The 17,465-nt window shown below is 39.7% G+C and overlaps 1 protein-coding gene across 8 annotated transcripts in view; it reads right to left on the bottom strand.

Moving 5' to 3' along the window:
- CACNA1D (calcium voltage-gated channel subunit alpha1 D) overlaps positions 1–17,465 on the bottom strand; it is a 331,172-nt gene that overhangs the window by 61,796 nt on the left and 251,911 nt on the right. For 5 of the 8 annotated variants that reach the window (XM_030570209.1, XM_030570210.1, XM_030570217.1 and 2 more), the window contains 9 exons: positions 13,449–13,487; positions 12,904–13,032; positions 11,516–11,581; positions 10,401–10,492; positions 6,228–6,387; positions 4,823–4,950; positions 4,611–4,707; positions 2,386–2,488; positions 1,377–1,478 (listed from right to left, as the gene is read on the bottom strand). In XM_030570209.1, the coding sequence (XP_030426069.1) occupies positions 1,377–1,478; positions 2,386–2,488; positions 4,611–4,707; positions 4,823–4,950; positions 6,228–6,387; positions 10,401–10,492; positions 11,516–11,581; positions 12,904–13,032; positions 13,449–13,487 (916 nt within the window). The remainder of the gene's footprint in view (positions 1–1,376; positions 1,479–2,385; positions 2,489–4,610; positions 4,708–4,822; positions 4,951–6,227; positions 6,388–10,400; positions 10,493–11,515; positions 11,582–12,903; positions 13,033–13,448; positions 13,488–17,465) is intronic. The other 3 variants (XM_030570212.1, XM_030570214.1, XM_030570211.1) reach the window with 1 other exon arrangement.

Raw genomic sequence — 17,465 nt, 5'->3', positions numbered from 1 at the left:
AAAGATTCTCTGTGAGATTAATTTATGCAGGCACAGCTAGCTATTCTGAAGCATGCATCCATATTTCAATAAAAATGTAGGGGAATAAAGAGGCAAGAGGCAACACTAATTCCATGCCACCACCCTAAAACAGAATTGCTTCAGAATATTCTGAAAGACTGATAGTTGAAAGGAACAGAGGCTGCAGAAAAAGCTCAAGCACATAGTTACAACAATAACAAAGCAATTCATGTAGGCCATGCAAGCACTCACGTGTAAGGCTAAAAAGAATAGAGTAGAACACACACAAAAAGTTGTTTTAAATGTGCAGTATCAGTTCCCCTTTTGGTAGCCAAATTTTTGACATCATCCCCACTTTTAGCTGGCAGCCACCACCAGTAGCAAGTGGCTCCCTCCAGCTCTAAAGCTAATGCTGCTTCTTGAGTCATGCTGACGAGCAGTGCAGCCAGCATGCTCTCTCTCCCCCCTAGAGACTGAGAATGTCACCTTCAGAGAGAGATCAGCCTCCACCACCATCGGGTCTGGGATCTTGAGTCTGCTTCCAAACCTGAGTCTGATCAGTCCTGAAAGTACAGTAAGCTACAAAACATACCAGATGATTACCATGGATCTGTATCTTGGATGCCTGGATGTATTACTGATATGGATGATACTGTGCAACAGATCCTGCACCTTTAAAACTTGAAAATGCAAGTAAAAAACAGTCACCTAACCCTACAGGATATTACTAAAGAAAAGCTATATATTATATTTACATATAAATATATAACAAAAGATTTGATGTCATTTTGCAGTACACAGTAACAAGTAACATACATGGCTTGCAGTTCTTGCCAACGTACTGAAATCAGTGGAATTTAAAAATCTATTTACTTTGGCCCATATTCCAATCTCAGATATGCTTGTGTAAATCTGGACCAACTCCACAATCTGCAGACAATGGAATTGCCCTGAATTTAAACGAGTGTAACAGATTGAAGATTTGAGCCTTTTCGCTCAATAAATTTAGCAAAATGTTGGTTTTTTTTTAAATAGGAAATAGAAAGGGTTTAGTTTTCTCCCAGAAATATTCAAAATATAAAAGAATAAAATAAATGTTAAGCTTAATTAGTACAAAATATATGTTCTGCTGAATGCACTGAAATCAATTTTATTTCAATTAATTAAAGATATTTTTGCAAGGAAGAAAATTACCAGAAAAATCTCTCTTTTCTGTTTCCCTTTAATTTAAGAAAGCTTTATTAATCAGCCCTGCCATTATATTATCTAACATAAAATATAATATCTGATATATTTATTTTGGCATTATAGTTTGCTGTTGGTTAATGACTGAGTTCTGATTTTGCTCATAGCTTATTAAAGTTTATCCCACTAACCGCCAGCTGGAGGGACAACTTGATCAAGGAGCTTCATGCTGGTTTTCTTCCAGATTTTCTTTATAACTGCTCTAAGTTCTTCATTTGCCTGTTCTAGGTTACCTGTAGAAAGACAGACATAATGATTATGCTACAAATAACTTAGAAAACAATTACATTTCAGTTAGTGCTGCAATTAATGAATCTTTAGTCCTTACATTGAATTGTTTAATTTAAAGAAAAAAGATAAAATGGCTCACAAGGGTGCAGAATACCCTGAGATCCAGGAGAAATTAGGGAGATTGAGTTATTCATTTAGATTTATGCAAATTCTAACCAAAATAGACAGTGAAAGGGACCTTTTCCAGGCTAGTGTGCAGGCTGCAGCCAGAAGGATTGACTAGCTTGGGTAGTAGGAATCCCTTCTCCTGCAGAACTGAACTCATCCACAAGAGTGCACATGGATCTGCCACACAATGCTACATACAGAGGCTTATCCTAAGCAGCTTGTTATGGGCAATGGAGCATGAAGTCTTCTGGGGAATGGAGGAGCCACCAGAGGATGGGGAGCAATAAACAATCAAATACATAGAAAATAAAAAATTAGAAGGAAAAAGGAGACAGAGACAGTAAATGACAGAAAGGAGTGAAGTTGTTCGAGGGTATAGTTAACACAAATCATTTCTTGGAACTGTACTGTCTTTTCTTAACGTACAGTAATAAAAGTCTGCTAAACCCACTCAGATTCAGCCTCCACAGTATATTCCAGTGTCCTTATCTCACCAAATATAGGTCTGTAACAGTTTCCAAGGTCTCCCTGGGCCTATATCTCAGCATTCTCATCCAATTTCTAACCACAGAACAAGAAAAGAACACTCTAGCCATTTGGGAATATAGCCCTCAGTCCAAACCAGTATCAGGTTTGCTGGTGTCCAGCAAGAAGGAATTATGTAGAATATCACATCTCCTGAACTTTTCCTCACCAAGTATTTTGACACACAAAGTATAATTTTCACAGATATTATCTTACCTTCTGTTTTGATCTTCAGTGCAGTTCTAACCAAGGCAAATAATGTAGCATTGAACATGACTGTTCCGTCACTGTTCAAGGGCATGTTCATGGCTACTAACCTCTGTACATGAAAAAAAGAAAACAAATGAATTTTTTTAACAAATTAATTCTTGAGGGAATATATTTGGGCAATAATGTTTAATTATGTTCATTTATCTAAAAATCTGACATGTATGAAAAGAATAACACCTGACAAAGTATGTAGAAAAAAAAATATCCCTTAGCTGATGGACAGGCTATCGCTATGCAAGAGAGCATTTTTGCTTGAAACCAGAAATGATCCATGGCATTCCAAAGATCCATCTCAGCTGCATACAATTTATCAATGATATTAATAACACAAATGTTTCCAGAAGAGCTGAAAATGTTCAGTGGTTTTCATATTTTATTCACTAAGCCCCTTTGCAGATGTTGGGCCAGATTATTGGTGAAGGCTGAACTGCACGCAGCAGAAAAGTTGGGCAGTGTGGTGTAAACGTTGCTTTGAGTATGCAAAAGTGTATGTTCCTGATCCTGCTGCCTCTGCCTCTACAGCACCAGAGCCCTGGCATTGAGCTAAAGGAATCTGAGGTCTGCTCTAGCTGACGCCAGCTGCTAACAGCCCCAGGAGACCAATAAATGCAGCTGGGGATCAGAGTAGTGCAGGGGAGTCCTGGTTACAGAGCCTTCTCTCTGGCCATGCCTACTGGTCCCTGCTATGCAAGCAATGGGGTGGGGGTTGGTGAAGTGGTGCAAGAGCATCTTTGCCACCAGGGATCCCCTGTATTGAGGGGATCCTCAGGGACAGGTTTGCCAACTTTAGGGCCAGATTGTGCCAGTAGTGCTGCACAGAACAGCTGCACTGCATGAGAGAATCTGGGTCACTGTTTTCAGTAGTTAGCTTGTTTCAGTTGTTTGTAGACATGTGCATGCCCACCCAAGAGCCACATCATCAAAACTGACTTGCAAAAGATACTACATTTTCCAGGAGTGCTTTACACAGTATCACACATCTCAGATTCGTTTAATTAAGTAAGCCAGCCTAATTGGAAAATCAGTAATAACTATGTTGAATCAGTCTGGAAAGGACCTCCTGATTCAACTAGGGCATGGCTGTGCATAAGATTTGAATTGTCATCTACTCTATCGCCATCAATATTTTAAGCAGCCATCTCTCACAGCACTGCCTCAGTGACCTTGATAAAATGACAGTATTGGATCTATCAGAATTTTTTCCTATCTAATTGATATTTCCTCTGTTCTAGTGTAGTACCATGTCTGCACTATGAGCTAGGGATGCGATTCCTCTGCTCGCACACACACATACTCGCACTAGCTCTCCTCAAGCTAGCCTGAGGATAAATAGCCGTGTAGACACTGTGACATGAGTAGCAGCAGCGGAGGCACAGCTTAGCCATGCCAAGTACATACCCACTGGTTTCAGGCCCCTGTGCAGAACTCCAACTCTTGATTAACAAATTAAGGGATGGAGTGCTCTCTCCTATACTTGTGTGTAGGCCTGAAAGTGGAGCTTCTGACAATTTTTCTCTGTGAAATAATTGCTACAGAATGTAAAATGAAAACAGAATCATTTTTATCACAATTAGATGTTTAACATGTTCAGAAAAACTGCAGGGGTTTTGTAAATCTGACTTCTCTCCTTCTGAATGCAGGTAGCAAAAAGAGGCATCCTGGGGAAATGAGGCCCCTTGCAATCACTAAGTTAAAAAAAAGTAAACATTGAGTAAAAGCTGGCCTGTTCTCTAATAGAAACTATTTCTCCCAGATTTACTGCCAAGTATAAGAGCTTCTATGGTCTCTTGCAGGTACATAGTTAGGTAGCACAAATGCCGTATGATTGAAGGTTTATTGAAAAAAAAATTGTTTTGTATTTAATTGGTAAAATTATGTTTTAGCCAGTTTCTTGGAAATACACAAACTATGATAATGAAAATAGAATAATGCTACATTTATACAGCCACTTCTTTAATCCTAAAGTGATTTATGTTGATGTAACTACACTGAAATCAATTAACTGAAATAACAAACTGATTTGAGCGGGCAGAATAAATGTAGTGCAAAACTGGAGTAATTCAGAAGGACAATTTCCCCCACCCATGAAACTGGACAGGATTATCGTGGTAAAGCAGTAAAATTATGAACTATGGAGAAAAACAACGAGGGGAACTTATTTTAAGACCTACCTTGCATGCCACTCTGTGGGGGCATAATTTGCCAAAACCAAGGGGAGGCTGAATGCGTCGCAGTAACGTAACTACATCAAGATGCTTTATTCTTCCCCTAAAATAAATATGTACCATTTGTCACACTTATATGTGCCTCTGAAGAAAGTATTTAACACTTTACTTTTATATATTCATTAGGGATATCTGGAGAGAGAAATGATCGAACCTACTTTGCTTCAGGATCATATTCTGACCATATTCTTTTGAATTCATCCAAATGATGCGGACCCAGAATAGACCAGTCACGTGTCAAATAATCAAAGTTGTCCATGATGACGGCCACAAACAGATTGATAATCTAAAAAGCAATTCAAAACTTATATTTGCCTTCATTTTGCTGGCATATGTGTTTATATGAAAGAATTTAACGTTAAACTTTCAGCAGAATTAGAATTCAAGCTGGTTAAATAGTATTAGTGGATACTAGATTTGATAAATATTAAACTTTTCCCAGCAAATATGATAACGTCAATCTTTATCATTATTTATATTGACATAACATATGCAATCTTGTCCTGCTGATATCCATTCAGAATACTGCTGCATAGATCATTTTCAAATGATCATTTCCAGTTGCTTTGACCATGTTACCTCTCTCTCTGAATCCTTTTACCAGTTCTCTCTTCTCTATCGTACCAAACAAAAGCTACTTGGCTTCACTTTCAAGGCTCTTCATGACCTATTCTCACCCTACTTAGCATTCAGTACTGAAGGCTGACTCTTGCCTCTGATTAGCCCATTTGGTCGGCCTCTATTGCCCAGTTGTTACATTTTCAAACAAGCATCCTTGTTTCTTCTCCCATGTTGCAGATCCTACCAGGGAAAAGCTTCTTACAAACATCTCATTAATCTCCTTTAAAACTCTCCTTAAAACTCTACTTTGCCATAAGGCCTACCAAAGCCTTGACAACAGTTAGCCTGCTTGTGAACTGATATCACAGCCTATTATGCTGACCCATATTGTCTCTGTTTATGTCTGGGCTGCAGCTGGAACTCCAGCCCAGGCAGACAGACTCACACTAGTGGGACTGTAGCTAGCACATTAAAAATAGCCTTAGAGATGTTTCAGCTCATCAGGCTGGAGCTTGGGCACTCAAGCCTAGGAGTCTAGGGTTGGCTAGAGAGCTGAGCTCCAGTCCAGGTTGCAATGCCCATACTGCTATTTTTAGTGGATTAGCTCAAGCACCACTAGCACAAGTCTGTCTACCTGGGCTGGAAGGCTCACTCCTAGCTGCATTGCAGAGATACCCTCAGTGTCTCCTTGTACTCCCCTGTCAGTCTTTCCGTATCTGTTGTTTCTCGTCTGATACTTAGACTATACACTCTTGGAGCCAGGGATTTTTTTTTCTGTGTTTGTACTGGACCTTGGACAACAAGGTCCTGGTCAGTGAGCAGAACTCCTAGACAGTATGATGGTACTAACCATTAATAATGATAAATTATCATAGCATATTTCATATATCTTGGGGCCCAATCCTGCAAACTGCTGCTCCTGCACATATGGCAAGATTGAAGTCAATTGTCCAATCAAAACGCTAAAACTCACTTTTGCTTGTAAACACTAACTGAACTCACCAAAAATGCACAAAGCATGTAAAAACTGATGAAATAAATAATTGAAAAGTTGCTTCCACATGTGAATTCTTCCTCTGGACTATAATCAGATTCTGGATCACAGTGTTTTCCAGGCAAACAAGCTAGCATGATTTCCTGCCATGCTTCTCCAGTCGCACACCTTTGTTAGGGCACAAACAAGACAAGACAAGATCCATCAAAAATTATTGTTTCATAATGAGCTCTCCATTAACATTCTAGTACTTGTGTTTAACTCCAGAAGAGGACTGGTAGCGTAGTGTATAGTGTGGAGTGTGTGTGTGTGTTTGTGTGTGTATGTGTGCAGCTAGAACTCACAGAATTTATTTAAGAATGGCGCCTGTGGGATAGTGTTTCAATATCCAAAAACAACCTTGTTGTCTAAAAGTATGTCTACGTTCCACCTGGGGATGTGATTTCCAGCTTGAGGAGATGTGCCTGTACTAGCTCTCAATGAGTTAGCAAGCAAAAAGCAGAATGTAGCTGCAGCAGTACGGGTGGTGGGATAGGCTAGCTGCTCCGAGTATGTACCCATCTGAGAGTCTAGGCACATCGTCTGGGCAACTAACTCACCCTACTGTTCATGCTGCCACAGCTACAGTCTATTTTTAGCATGCTAGATTGATGACAGCTAGCATAAGTATGTCTTCTTGAGCTGGGAATCACAACTGCAGCTAAAAGTGTTGAAAATATCCTAAAAAACCACACAGAAATATATGTCATGGGTTAGGAGCTGCATGTTAAATTCTGAAAAATGATGTTATTTTCACCTAAATTTGTCATTTGAATATTAAATGCAATAAGCTGCGTCATCTTGAGTTGTCCTGGAATGTTTCATGGTGTCCCTGCATTGGAGATGGAGGAGATAGAAGAGATTGGCTATCACCAGGAGCCTTAATCAATATCAAAGCTGTGGTCTTCCCATTAGCTTCAACTCAGCAGGGATCTGACCCTCTTTGGCCTAGCTCATGAGGCTGGGACTGAGTTCTATAATATCTTCTTACTTTTGAGGCTGACTATTGCTGCCATTACAAATCATTATGCAGTGCTTCTGAGGAATTACTGGTTTATTTGCTATAATTGAATCAATCTGATAATTAGATTAATTCGATACTAACCCCACTTTCTTTTTTGTTTGTATGTATTTTATGCTTTTGCTTAGTTATTTAGTTAATGAAATACTGTATACAAATTTGGAAGCCTGTGTTGTTTGGATGTTCCTCCCCAGAAGTCAGGTTTATGAATGCAAGGGCTGCCTAGGGTAAATAAGAGGCAACTATGTGACCTACCTACTAGTGGTCCATAGAACTGCCCCTACAGTCATTCCCATAACTGGTCCCTGAAGTGGAATACTTGTTTTTTGAGGGAAAATGATCACTTCTCTCTATAAGCAACATGGTTTCCAGAACCTTTGAGGGACTGGCATGGTGGATAGGAACCGGTCAGCCTAAAGGCAGACCAGTTACCCATGAAGTTTATACTCCTCACACAGGGCTTACTACCTTGACTATCAGAGGGGTAGCCGTGTTAGTCTGGATCTGTAAAAGCAGCAAAGAGCCCTGTGGCACCTTATAGACTAACAGTCTATAAGACTTATATAAGTCTATAGACTTAGTCTATAAGGTGCCACAGGACTCTTCGCTGCTTTTACCTTGAGTAGTCTCACTGAAGTCATGTGGAACATACTTATAGTTGGAAGCACTATGCCAAGCTGGGTTTGTAGGAGTTGACCCCTCGTTTGGTTATTTTTGTTTCTAATGTATCGCTTGCTTCTACCCATACATACTGCTGTGGTGAAGGAGTTTGTTGTACTTTAGTGTTCAGAACTGGCAGAAGAGAAGCACCTTGAATGAGGAGACAGAGGATAAGGATGGAAGAGGCTGACTCTTTCTAGCAGGACACCATATAGAGTGTTCATTATACATATTATTATAGACAATTAATATTTTCCAAAGGGGGAGTGTAGCAGGGTGCTGGTGCAAAGGCACCTAATAAGCCCCCGCTCAGCCAGCCTCATTCAGGACAAATGGATTGGGGCTGGGCAGAAGCCTGGTGCCTGGCCTTTAGAATTAGTTGAACACTGTGGGCCTGAGGGTTCAAGGGCTATAAAGGCTGGCTGGTAGCCAGAAGGGGGAATGGCCAGGGGAAGGTCAGTCTCCAGGCTGAGGGCAGACTCTGTTTAGGAGAGGTGATTATCAGGCTTGCAAGCTCTCTTCATAGCATAACACTGGCGGTAGGAGAATGTTGTGTAAATAAAGCCACGAGTGCTGCATAACTAGAAGCCTCTCTGAGCTTTACTGGGGCAATCAGTGGGCCCCAGGAAGAGGGGTGGGCAGAGGACTTGTCACAGGGAGGCTAACACATATTTGTGTGTGCTAACTGGTTAAAGGTAACTGACTGTGCCTAAAGTACCTGCATGCCAAGTAATTTGTTTGTGAGTGCATATTTTGATTTATGCCTGAAAACATGGTTTATTTATGGCAGGCCCACCAAAATGCCCATCTGTTGGTAATTTGCTTTAAAAGATGTTGTTTTCTTGATGGGTCATATTGTCCATTCAGTTATATCACTGGAATCCCAATGAGTACCTGAGGGGTTGTATGGCTGTAAGAGGCCACTCTGCTCCCTTTTAGTGTGCTAGCCAGTGTGAGACACCCTTTTCCAGCCTCCCCTTTCCTTCCCTTTAGATCAGCAGTTTTCAAACTTTTTAAGTAGAGCACCCCTAAACCCAGACAAAAATAGGCACAATACCTTTCCCACCTCAGGTTTTCAGGGTGGGGGAGGGCACATGTGACAATCTCTGAGGGCAGAGCCAGCGCTGGGCAGGGAGGCTGCTGGCAGTGTAAATCAGGTGCCCACTGAGGTGAATCAGGGGGGCGGAGGTGGTGCTTCCTCCCTGAGCCCTGCCATGCAGAGCTGAAACCCGAGCCACCTGTCGTCACCTCTCGCCCCTTTAAATGTTCCTCAGTCCCCCCTAGGTGGGATGTCCCAGCGTTTGAAAACCTCTGCTTTAGATGGTTTGTCTTGGGGGTGGCCAATCATCCTTGTGGGTTCTGAGAGGGATATTTTCCCACAAGACAGAACTGCCAAACTGCTTTGTGGTGTTTTTCATTTCCCTCCTGGCATCCAAGAAGTGTGATTCTGAGCTTCACTGCGTTAATTGGCATGACTTGTGACTGGTGATTTCCAGTGCAAATTGAAGGTTAGCACAAATAAATCCTTCACCTCACTTGAGGTCTTGACTTCGTCCTCAGTTTTTTAAGCGATTTGAATTAAAACAGAAAGGTTCCTCTTATTGTCTGAAGCATTTTAGCAAACAGCGTTTGATCAGGAAATGTCACATTAGATATTGTATCTGAACTACTGCCACATGACATTCTTATCTAATAATTTTGATGTTTCTTATCTCTTGAACAAAGGACCTTCATTGTTCAAAGTTAATTAGGTAACACCATAGAAATATCAGTACATGAGTACATCCAACATATTGAAAAATCTTTTGTTGACTTTTTTATATGATCAAACTCATTAGGGTGAAATTGTGGCCCAAAGCTACAGTGTTACATTGGTAGTAGTGCAGAACTGCATCACCAGAAAAGGTATTCTGTTTTAGGGATACTCGATCTCCCTGGCGTTCCTGTCAAACACAGCTTCATTGACACCATAAAAGAGGATTCAGCATGCAGTCCCCTTATCCTTAGCAGAGGCTAGTCACAACAGTGGATCTCAGCAAGTGAAGTCATCATGTCACCACTGTGCTTGGCCCCTGTGTATGATGGGCCCAATGGAGGCCAAGTTTCCTTTCACCCCCTCTATCCTTTGCACATTCAGGCTAGGGCCAGGTATATTGTGGCCCTTCATATATCAAGAAAATTACAATACACTTCCCATTAGATATTATTTCTGGCAGCTCTCTTAATAGATTGAGTGACTTTATGTTATTCTTCTGTACATATCATACACTCTTAAGACTCTTCTGTGTCAATGAACAGTAGAAAGTATGGCAAAAAGGATTACATACCGTCATGCTAAATTACTTCTAACTTTCAAACAGATTTTAAGCAAGCTGACATTACACAAGCTAGAAGCATCTTCCAAATGTTTGTTTAAGAACTCGTAGGCACTAATAAAAAGTAAAGATTAAAATACACTTACCTGAACAGAAGGAGGACTGCTTGGGGAAAAGTCTGAAAATTGTTGTTTCTGTTAATTTGATTATTGTCCCTCATGGCAACTTTACCAAATACCTGCAAGCACAAGTTGGGATCAAATATTATTTTTGATTCCATTCTACATAATTTTGTCTAACAGTGGCCATAATCCAGCAGTTTAAATTAACATCTCTATGTATGAAAAACACTTTTACCAGTATGATAATTGCTTCCTCTGCTTTCTTCACTTCTTCCCTGGTAAAAATGCAAATCTGACAACATGCAGTAAATATTGCATATTTACAGAATAGGTCTTCCAATGTTCAGTGCAACATCACTGAATCTATTATTACACATGTTATGCATCCTCCTATGTTCTGGGTCAGATTGTTATCTTTATTATCTATATTACACTAGCACCTGGTGGTCACAACTGAGATTAAGACCCCATTTGTGCTTAGTGTTGCATATACTCATAGTAAGACATAATCCCTATACTGAAGACTATGCAATCTAAATAGACAAGACAGACACAGAGCAGGGAACTGAGGCATAAAGAATTGAAGCAATTTTCCCAAAGTCATATAGTCAGTCAGTGGCAGCACAGGGAATTGAATCGAGAACTCTTGAGTTCAAGTCCAGTGCCTTGACCACATGACTAGCCTTCCTTTCCCAGTAGAGTATTACAGATATTATACGACATTGTGTTATATATGTATGTGATATTATAGAATATTAGAGACCATTATCCTACCTGTTTTAGGAAGATTTATATTATTGTGCTGTACATGCATAATGTCAAATTAAAAATTGTAAGGGTATCTGTCCCATTCTGGTGAATGAACGGAGAAAAGGGGAGAATCAGAAAGGAAAGCCACTCCATATAGGATGTTCCTCACCCCAGTCTAACTGTAGTGAAGACTTCCCTCTTTCCTGGGCTGTGCCAAACTCTTATACCCTTTGGAGACATAGGAATTCATATGGGGGTCATTCTAGCACACAGACGTAGCCTAATGTCTTTATTAGCATCGGCAGAACCCCAGTGCCATGGGAAAGAACAGTCCATCAGTGGGAATATGGCAATGTGCTCATTTTCAGGGGAAAATTACTCATAATTACCTGCATTCCGATAACAGCATAGATGAAAAACAGCATAGCTATCAGAAGAGCAACATATGGCAGAGCCTAAAACAATGGGAAAAGCCTTCTATTATTTTTTAATAATTTCAATTTGTGGAGCTTTTTGAAAAAATAATGTAGCCCTTCTATACAGATTTATCCAAGATTTTAGTTTTTGTAAAATTATAAAAATGTCAGATAAGAGCTCAAATCACTTAATACTCTTCCACATACAATGGGCACATTATTAGAGTTTATAGCCCAGAATCTCTCCTGCTGGCAAATCTGTTCAACACAGAAAAAAGGGGTGGGGCAGTCATGGACTTTTAACCACTCCCTGATTCTCAGGGCAGACCTGCTGAGGCCTTGGTCTCAGTGTCAGTTAGAGGAGTCTGCTCTAACTTATGACAACTAGAGTGGCTCTTACAGGACCATATGCCAGTTGAGAATTGGAAGAGTAGAGTTGTGCTTTAAGCCCTCCCAACCATGACATGTCCTCCCCCATGATACACCCCTATATTGGGGTGGAAGAGGCAGTTTATTCCAGGGGAACTCTCAGCTAGCTCCTTAGAAACAGATTAGGCCACTTTGCTCTGTCTAGGCAATGTAGAGTAGCCAGAGGAGGGGACAGTATCTGAACTGACATGTAATATATGCACTTCAGTGGCATGGATGGCACTTCCACTCTTCAGAATTAGCACATTACAACCAAATAATAAATATTTCAGATGATTTCTGCCAGAAAGATATTTATTTATTTCAAAACATCAGTTCTTCTATTTTATTTTATTACAGTTAGCCCCAGATTCTCCAAAAACATAAACACTTAATATTATACATGTCAGTAGTTCGATCGATTTCACGTGCGTAAGTGTTTGCAGTTTCAGGACCTTAGACATCTATCTGTTACAGAGGTAAATACCTCATTTACATAATCATAAAATTAAAGCATTTGAAGACATGTTCATATCCTTTGAGAATTTTTGATCCCAACAAGCACTGGTAATCATCTATCTCTAGTTATGTTTGCTGTAGGTGAACATGGCCTACATAAATATGTCATATATAACTTATTGTGCAATTGTATGAAAAGCCATCTTTAGAATTACAAAGTCACATATAGAATAAGTACTCTGATGCTTATAGATCTCATTGTAAAACCTAAGATTTCAAGATGAAGGGTAAAATCCTAGCTGCATTGAAGTCAATAGCAAAGCTTTTATTGACTTCAGTGGGGCCAGGATTTCATCCCATATATTTTAAATTCCATGTAATGAGAGGTAACATATAATTACAAGAGTAATATTTTGCTACTTGCATCCTGAGCCATAAAAATTAAATTAGATTTATGTACAATTAAAAGGCAGATTTAACATTATCAGGCTCACCTGAAATGACTTAATAAATGTCCACAACAATGTTCTGATTCCTTCACCCCTGCTGAGAAGCTTCACCAATCGCATTACTCGGAAGAGACGGAAAAAAGTGATGGAGATTCTAGCGCTGTCTTCAGAGTTCTGAAGGGTATCACGGAGAAGTGAAACCAAATAAAAAGCAGAACATGCAACACTTTCAGAAAAACAACAACAAACACAATGGTGAAAGAGGTAAGATTTGAAAATGTACTTTAGCGTCTTTTCATCTTTATAAGCATGATATGAAAGGAAAAATTACATGCTAAGAACACAGGATCTATAGAAATGCTTCACACATCACATGCATTTCCAAGTTTCCTAGTTTGTTAATAGGATCATGTTGGGTTCATTTGTAGTAGAATTCAATAGTACATTGACAATGAATGCAAATCACTGCATACATCTTGCTAGTAGGACAATTATGAAAAATACAGAAAAACTGGTGGAAAAAATAGACATGGTCAAAAGAATAAACTCAAGTAGAGGTACAACCACTGGGGTCAGTTTACTAATCTTACCCCAGACTCATCAGTTGTGACAGTTTCAGTTGGCTTTGGCTTTAAAAAATTAAGAACATTATACATTAAAATCAAATAAAAGATAAAAAAAATTAATTCAACTTCACCATAAATAGGAGGAAGGACATTTTGAATTTCTAAATGTAAATTAACAATTTTTGTTTGTTTGTTTCTTGGATAAACATGGTTATCCTTATTAGAAAATACTCCTTAACATTTCCTATGACATTACTGGTTGAGTAAAACCAAATACTAAAGTTTACTGTCAAAAAGCTAAAAGGAGTCACTGTAAACTAAATACTGAAATAGGACCTACCTCTGCTTCCATGCAAGCCAGTGTGAGTTTTGCCACTGTCTTCAATGGGAGCAGGATGTTTCAAATTGTAGATATAATCGATAAGTGAAACTGGAGACAAAGACTTTTGTGTTAAAGCAGCATCTCAAAGTCCTTGTGCTGCTGAGCTCTTTTTTTAGGTTTAATTCATCCTTCACTGGTTGTCCAACCATGTTCTAATCACTGGGTATTGATATCACATCACGAGTTTCTTAAAGTGAAGTGCCTCACTGAATTATTTAACTGAACTATTCTTTGCTCAACATTCTTCTCTGCAGTGCTTAACAGAAACAGATACTACTTTGCTAGAGAGAGACACAAACATTTTTAGTGCCGTTGACACTGTTAGGAAGACAGCCTTTGCTGTAAGCTTTGTCATTGCCAATGATAAAAAAAATTTCTCTTTTATTCCTATCCAGGCATCTTTTGAGTTTGATTGTTAAATAGGTATGTTAGAATTTCAAGGTCTAAAAACTAACCATCATAGATCTAATAATGTACATGGAATTTTATACATATCTGACAATTGTGGACCAAATTCTAGGCTTCCTCTACTCATGGGAGGAGGAAAGGGAGGTAGAAAACCACTCCAAGGTTCTCCTTGAAGAGTTTTTCCAGACAGTTCCATCAGAATCAAGTAACGATGAGGACAAAGTAGGCAGAGTTGGCACTCCCTAGGAACAAACATAGGGTTTCACTCTCAGAACCTACATATCCCTGGCAGAATAATACTTATGTAGGCTCTGGGCTTCCATGCTGATTCTGAACACACTGCCCATGCTCCAGAACTTAGCCAGTGCAACTCCACTGCAGCTATGCAAAACAAACACCAAAATATATGAACCCATTACAGCCAGATCATTACTAGTAGTATTAAGAGTCTAATTGTTGTGTCTTTTGTTTTTTAGACAACATAGGTACTATGAAGGGACCACAAGGGGACCGTGGAATCAAAATAAACATGTTTTCTAATTATATACAACCTGCAAATCCTACCTAACTATATACATTGCTGGTGTGGCTAGGTTCTAGTAGTTTCTGAAATATAGAAAACAGTAAGGGATACTAAAGGCATTAAAACCTATTTAAAAGAAAAACTACCCAATTCCTAAGCACTGCACTAATGCTAACTGAGGGCTAGGTCCTGCCCTCAGAAATATGAGCAGACAACACTATGAACAGCACTTTGTAAATCAGATACAGTGCCTGTGCTCTGTAAGCGTTTGTACAAAGCACACAGAGAGGTTAAAAGAAAGAAGTGATATCAGATCATTGCTGCATAGGAAACTCACTGAATATATATATAAAAAGAACCCTCAAGATAAATCATTTACATAGTTACCTACTTAAATCAACCACAGATCAGCACTAGTACATATAGAGACATAGCTTGTCAAAATATTGGTGCAATTGTCATTTTCTAAAGAACTAACAATTCTTTTTCAAATCCTCTTAAAAATAAAGGGCCATAGAATCAGTTGAAGATCTGGTCCAAAATTACAAAATCTTCCCAGAATACAGTGTTTTTGTAGCTGCGTTGGTCCCAGAATATTAGAGACACAAAGTGGGTCAGATAGCATCTTTTACTGGACAAACTTCTGCTGGTGGGAGGCAAGCTCAAAACAACATCAGAGAAAGTTGGTAATATTTTGTGTTATCAACTGTGACAAGATCTCTTTACACATCTAAAGACTGGGAGTTAAGATACTGATTATAAAAGAGACTATCCAGGACAAGGATGACCAATGTATTGGATAGCAGGCTTGAGCTCCATCTTTTCCATGTGTTATGATTTAATAAATACTTAATTCCTATTCCTGAACACAAAACAGACTAGATTACCAAATTTGTATGTGAATAGTACCACTGCAGGGGCTCAAGAGAAGATGAGTGTAAAATCCCTCTGTTTGTTTTTCTATCTAAAGGACATTTGTGTACATGCACATTCTCCTCTCATAATTCATCTCTTCCCCCAGCTTCCTTAGTCTAAATGGTCTTAATTCTTTATTTGTGACAGCTAATCTGCAACTGTTGGAGAGGGTTATGATGTCATAGACAAGGAATTATGAATTATAGATATTGGTGAGAGCAGGCCAGGAATGAGAAAAGAAAACATCCTCCTTAAAATGATATACAGTATAACAATAACCAGTATGGGGCTAGGCATTAGAAACAAAAATGAAAACATTTCCGATAAAGTGTTATTTTTTTCTCTAGAGGCCAGAAGCATTCAATTTTTGTCCCTTATGAGAGAAGCACTTTCAATACCAAAGCTTTAAAATCAGACCCTTTTTATCTAATCGCTCTCTCTCTCGCATTTATAACACATCTGTCACGGTAGTATCTAGGTGTCTACTCAAATGAATGATTGTAATTAATGTAACTGTGTGATAATTTATAGATTACACACACACACATTGAGAAGCAAAAACTTCATTTAAAAGGGATTAATGTGGTTAAGGGTAAGGAATGTCAAGGTGTGGGACGTCTCTTAACTGTATCCTAAATGTCCACACAGCATGTTTCTACTGACAATGACACAGTGCATCTTCACAAAGGAACTTCCTTCCACCTCCTACTGATAATCACCCTAATATAAAATCTTAATTACAATCTCTGCAACATTAGCTAATACTCAGTGTTTACATATGTGAACAGAATAAACAAGTGGCATGTTATGTGTTTGTGGTACAAATATGCGGTTATAATTAAGATTTTGGGGTTGGGCAGACAGCAGGGCTGGCACTTCTATTTAGGCGACCTAGGCGGTTGCCTAGGGCACCAGGATTTGGGAGGGTGGCAGGCTGCTCCGGTGGACCTCCCGCAGGCATGCCTGCGGAGGGTCTGCTGGTCCCGCGGCTCTGGTGGAGCATCCACAGGCACGCCTGCGGCAGGTCCACCAGAGCCGTGGGACCGGCGAGCAGCAGAGCACCCCCCATGGTGTGCCATCATGCTTGGGGCGGCGAAATGGCTAGAGCCGGCCCTGCGCCTAGGGTGCCCAAAACCCTGGCGCCACTCCTGGCAGAGAGGGCTCTTTTTGACCTAGAGTGATTATCAGTAGGAGGTGGAAGGAAGTTCCTTTGTGAAGATGCACTGTGTCATTGTCAGTAGAAGCATGAGTTTGAAGAATTACATCCTGTAGTCAGCCTGTTGAAACCTCCTGCATCAACTCCTCTGATGAAAAGGGTGTATCATAGGCATCCAACCACACTGAGCATTGACTCGCATATGTCTGCCCAGTCTGGTGGGGGGGTTGTATTTGAAATCACCATTTGAATCAGAATACAGTGACATGATTTGAGATTTGGTTTGTCACTCAATGTATCAATATTTGTCTTGGGCATAAGGCTATGGAATAGGCACACTCAGAATCACTGACCCAAATTCTGCCTTCTGTCTTCCTTGATTGCCTTGCTGCACTTAATGGGGTGGCCAGGTATGCATAAGGTAAGAGTTTGGCCTAATGTTTCTATCTTTTCTCTCAGCCATGCTCCAACTGCATCAAGAGCCTAATTCAACAAAACATTTAAACATGCTCAATTTTAAGCATGTGATAAAGTCCATGCTTATGAAAAGTGTTTTAATAGCATGTGTTTAATAGTGTTTTAATTGCCTGGCCATTCTTATGTTCTGGTGAATCACAGGCCAAATCAGCAGCTTTCTTTACCTTCCAAAAAAAAGAT

This window comes from Gopherus evgoodei, chromosome 7, assembly GCF_007399415.2.
Source record: "Gopherus evgoodei ecotype Sinaloan lineage chromosome 7, rGopEvg1_v1.p, whole genome shotgun sequence".
NCBI lineage: Eukaryota > Metazoa > Chordata > Testudines > Testudinidae > Gopherus > Gopherus evgoodei.
The sequence above is the reverse complement of the archived record's forward strand: the minus strand, read 5'-3'. Positions and strand labels throughout refer to the sequence as shown.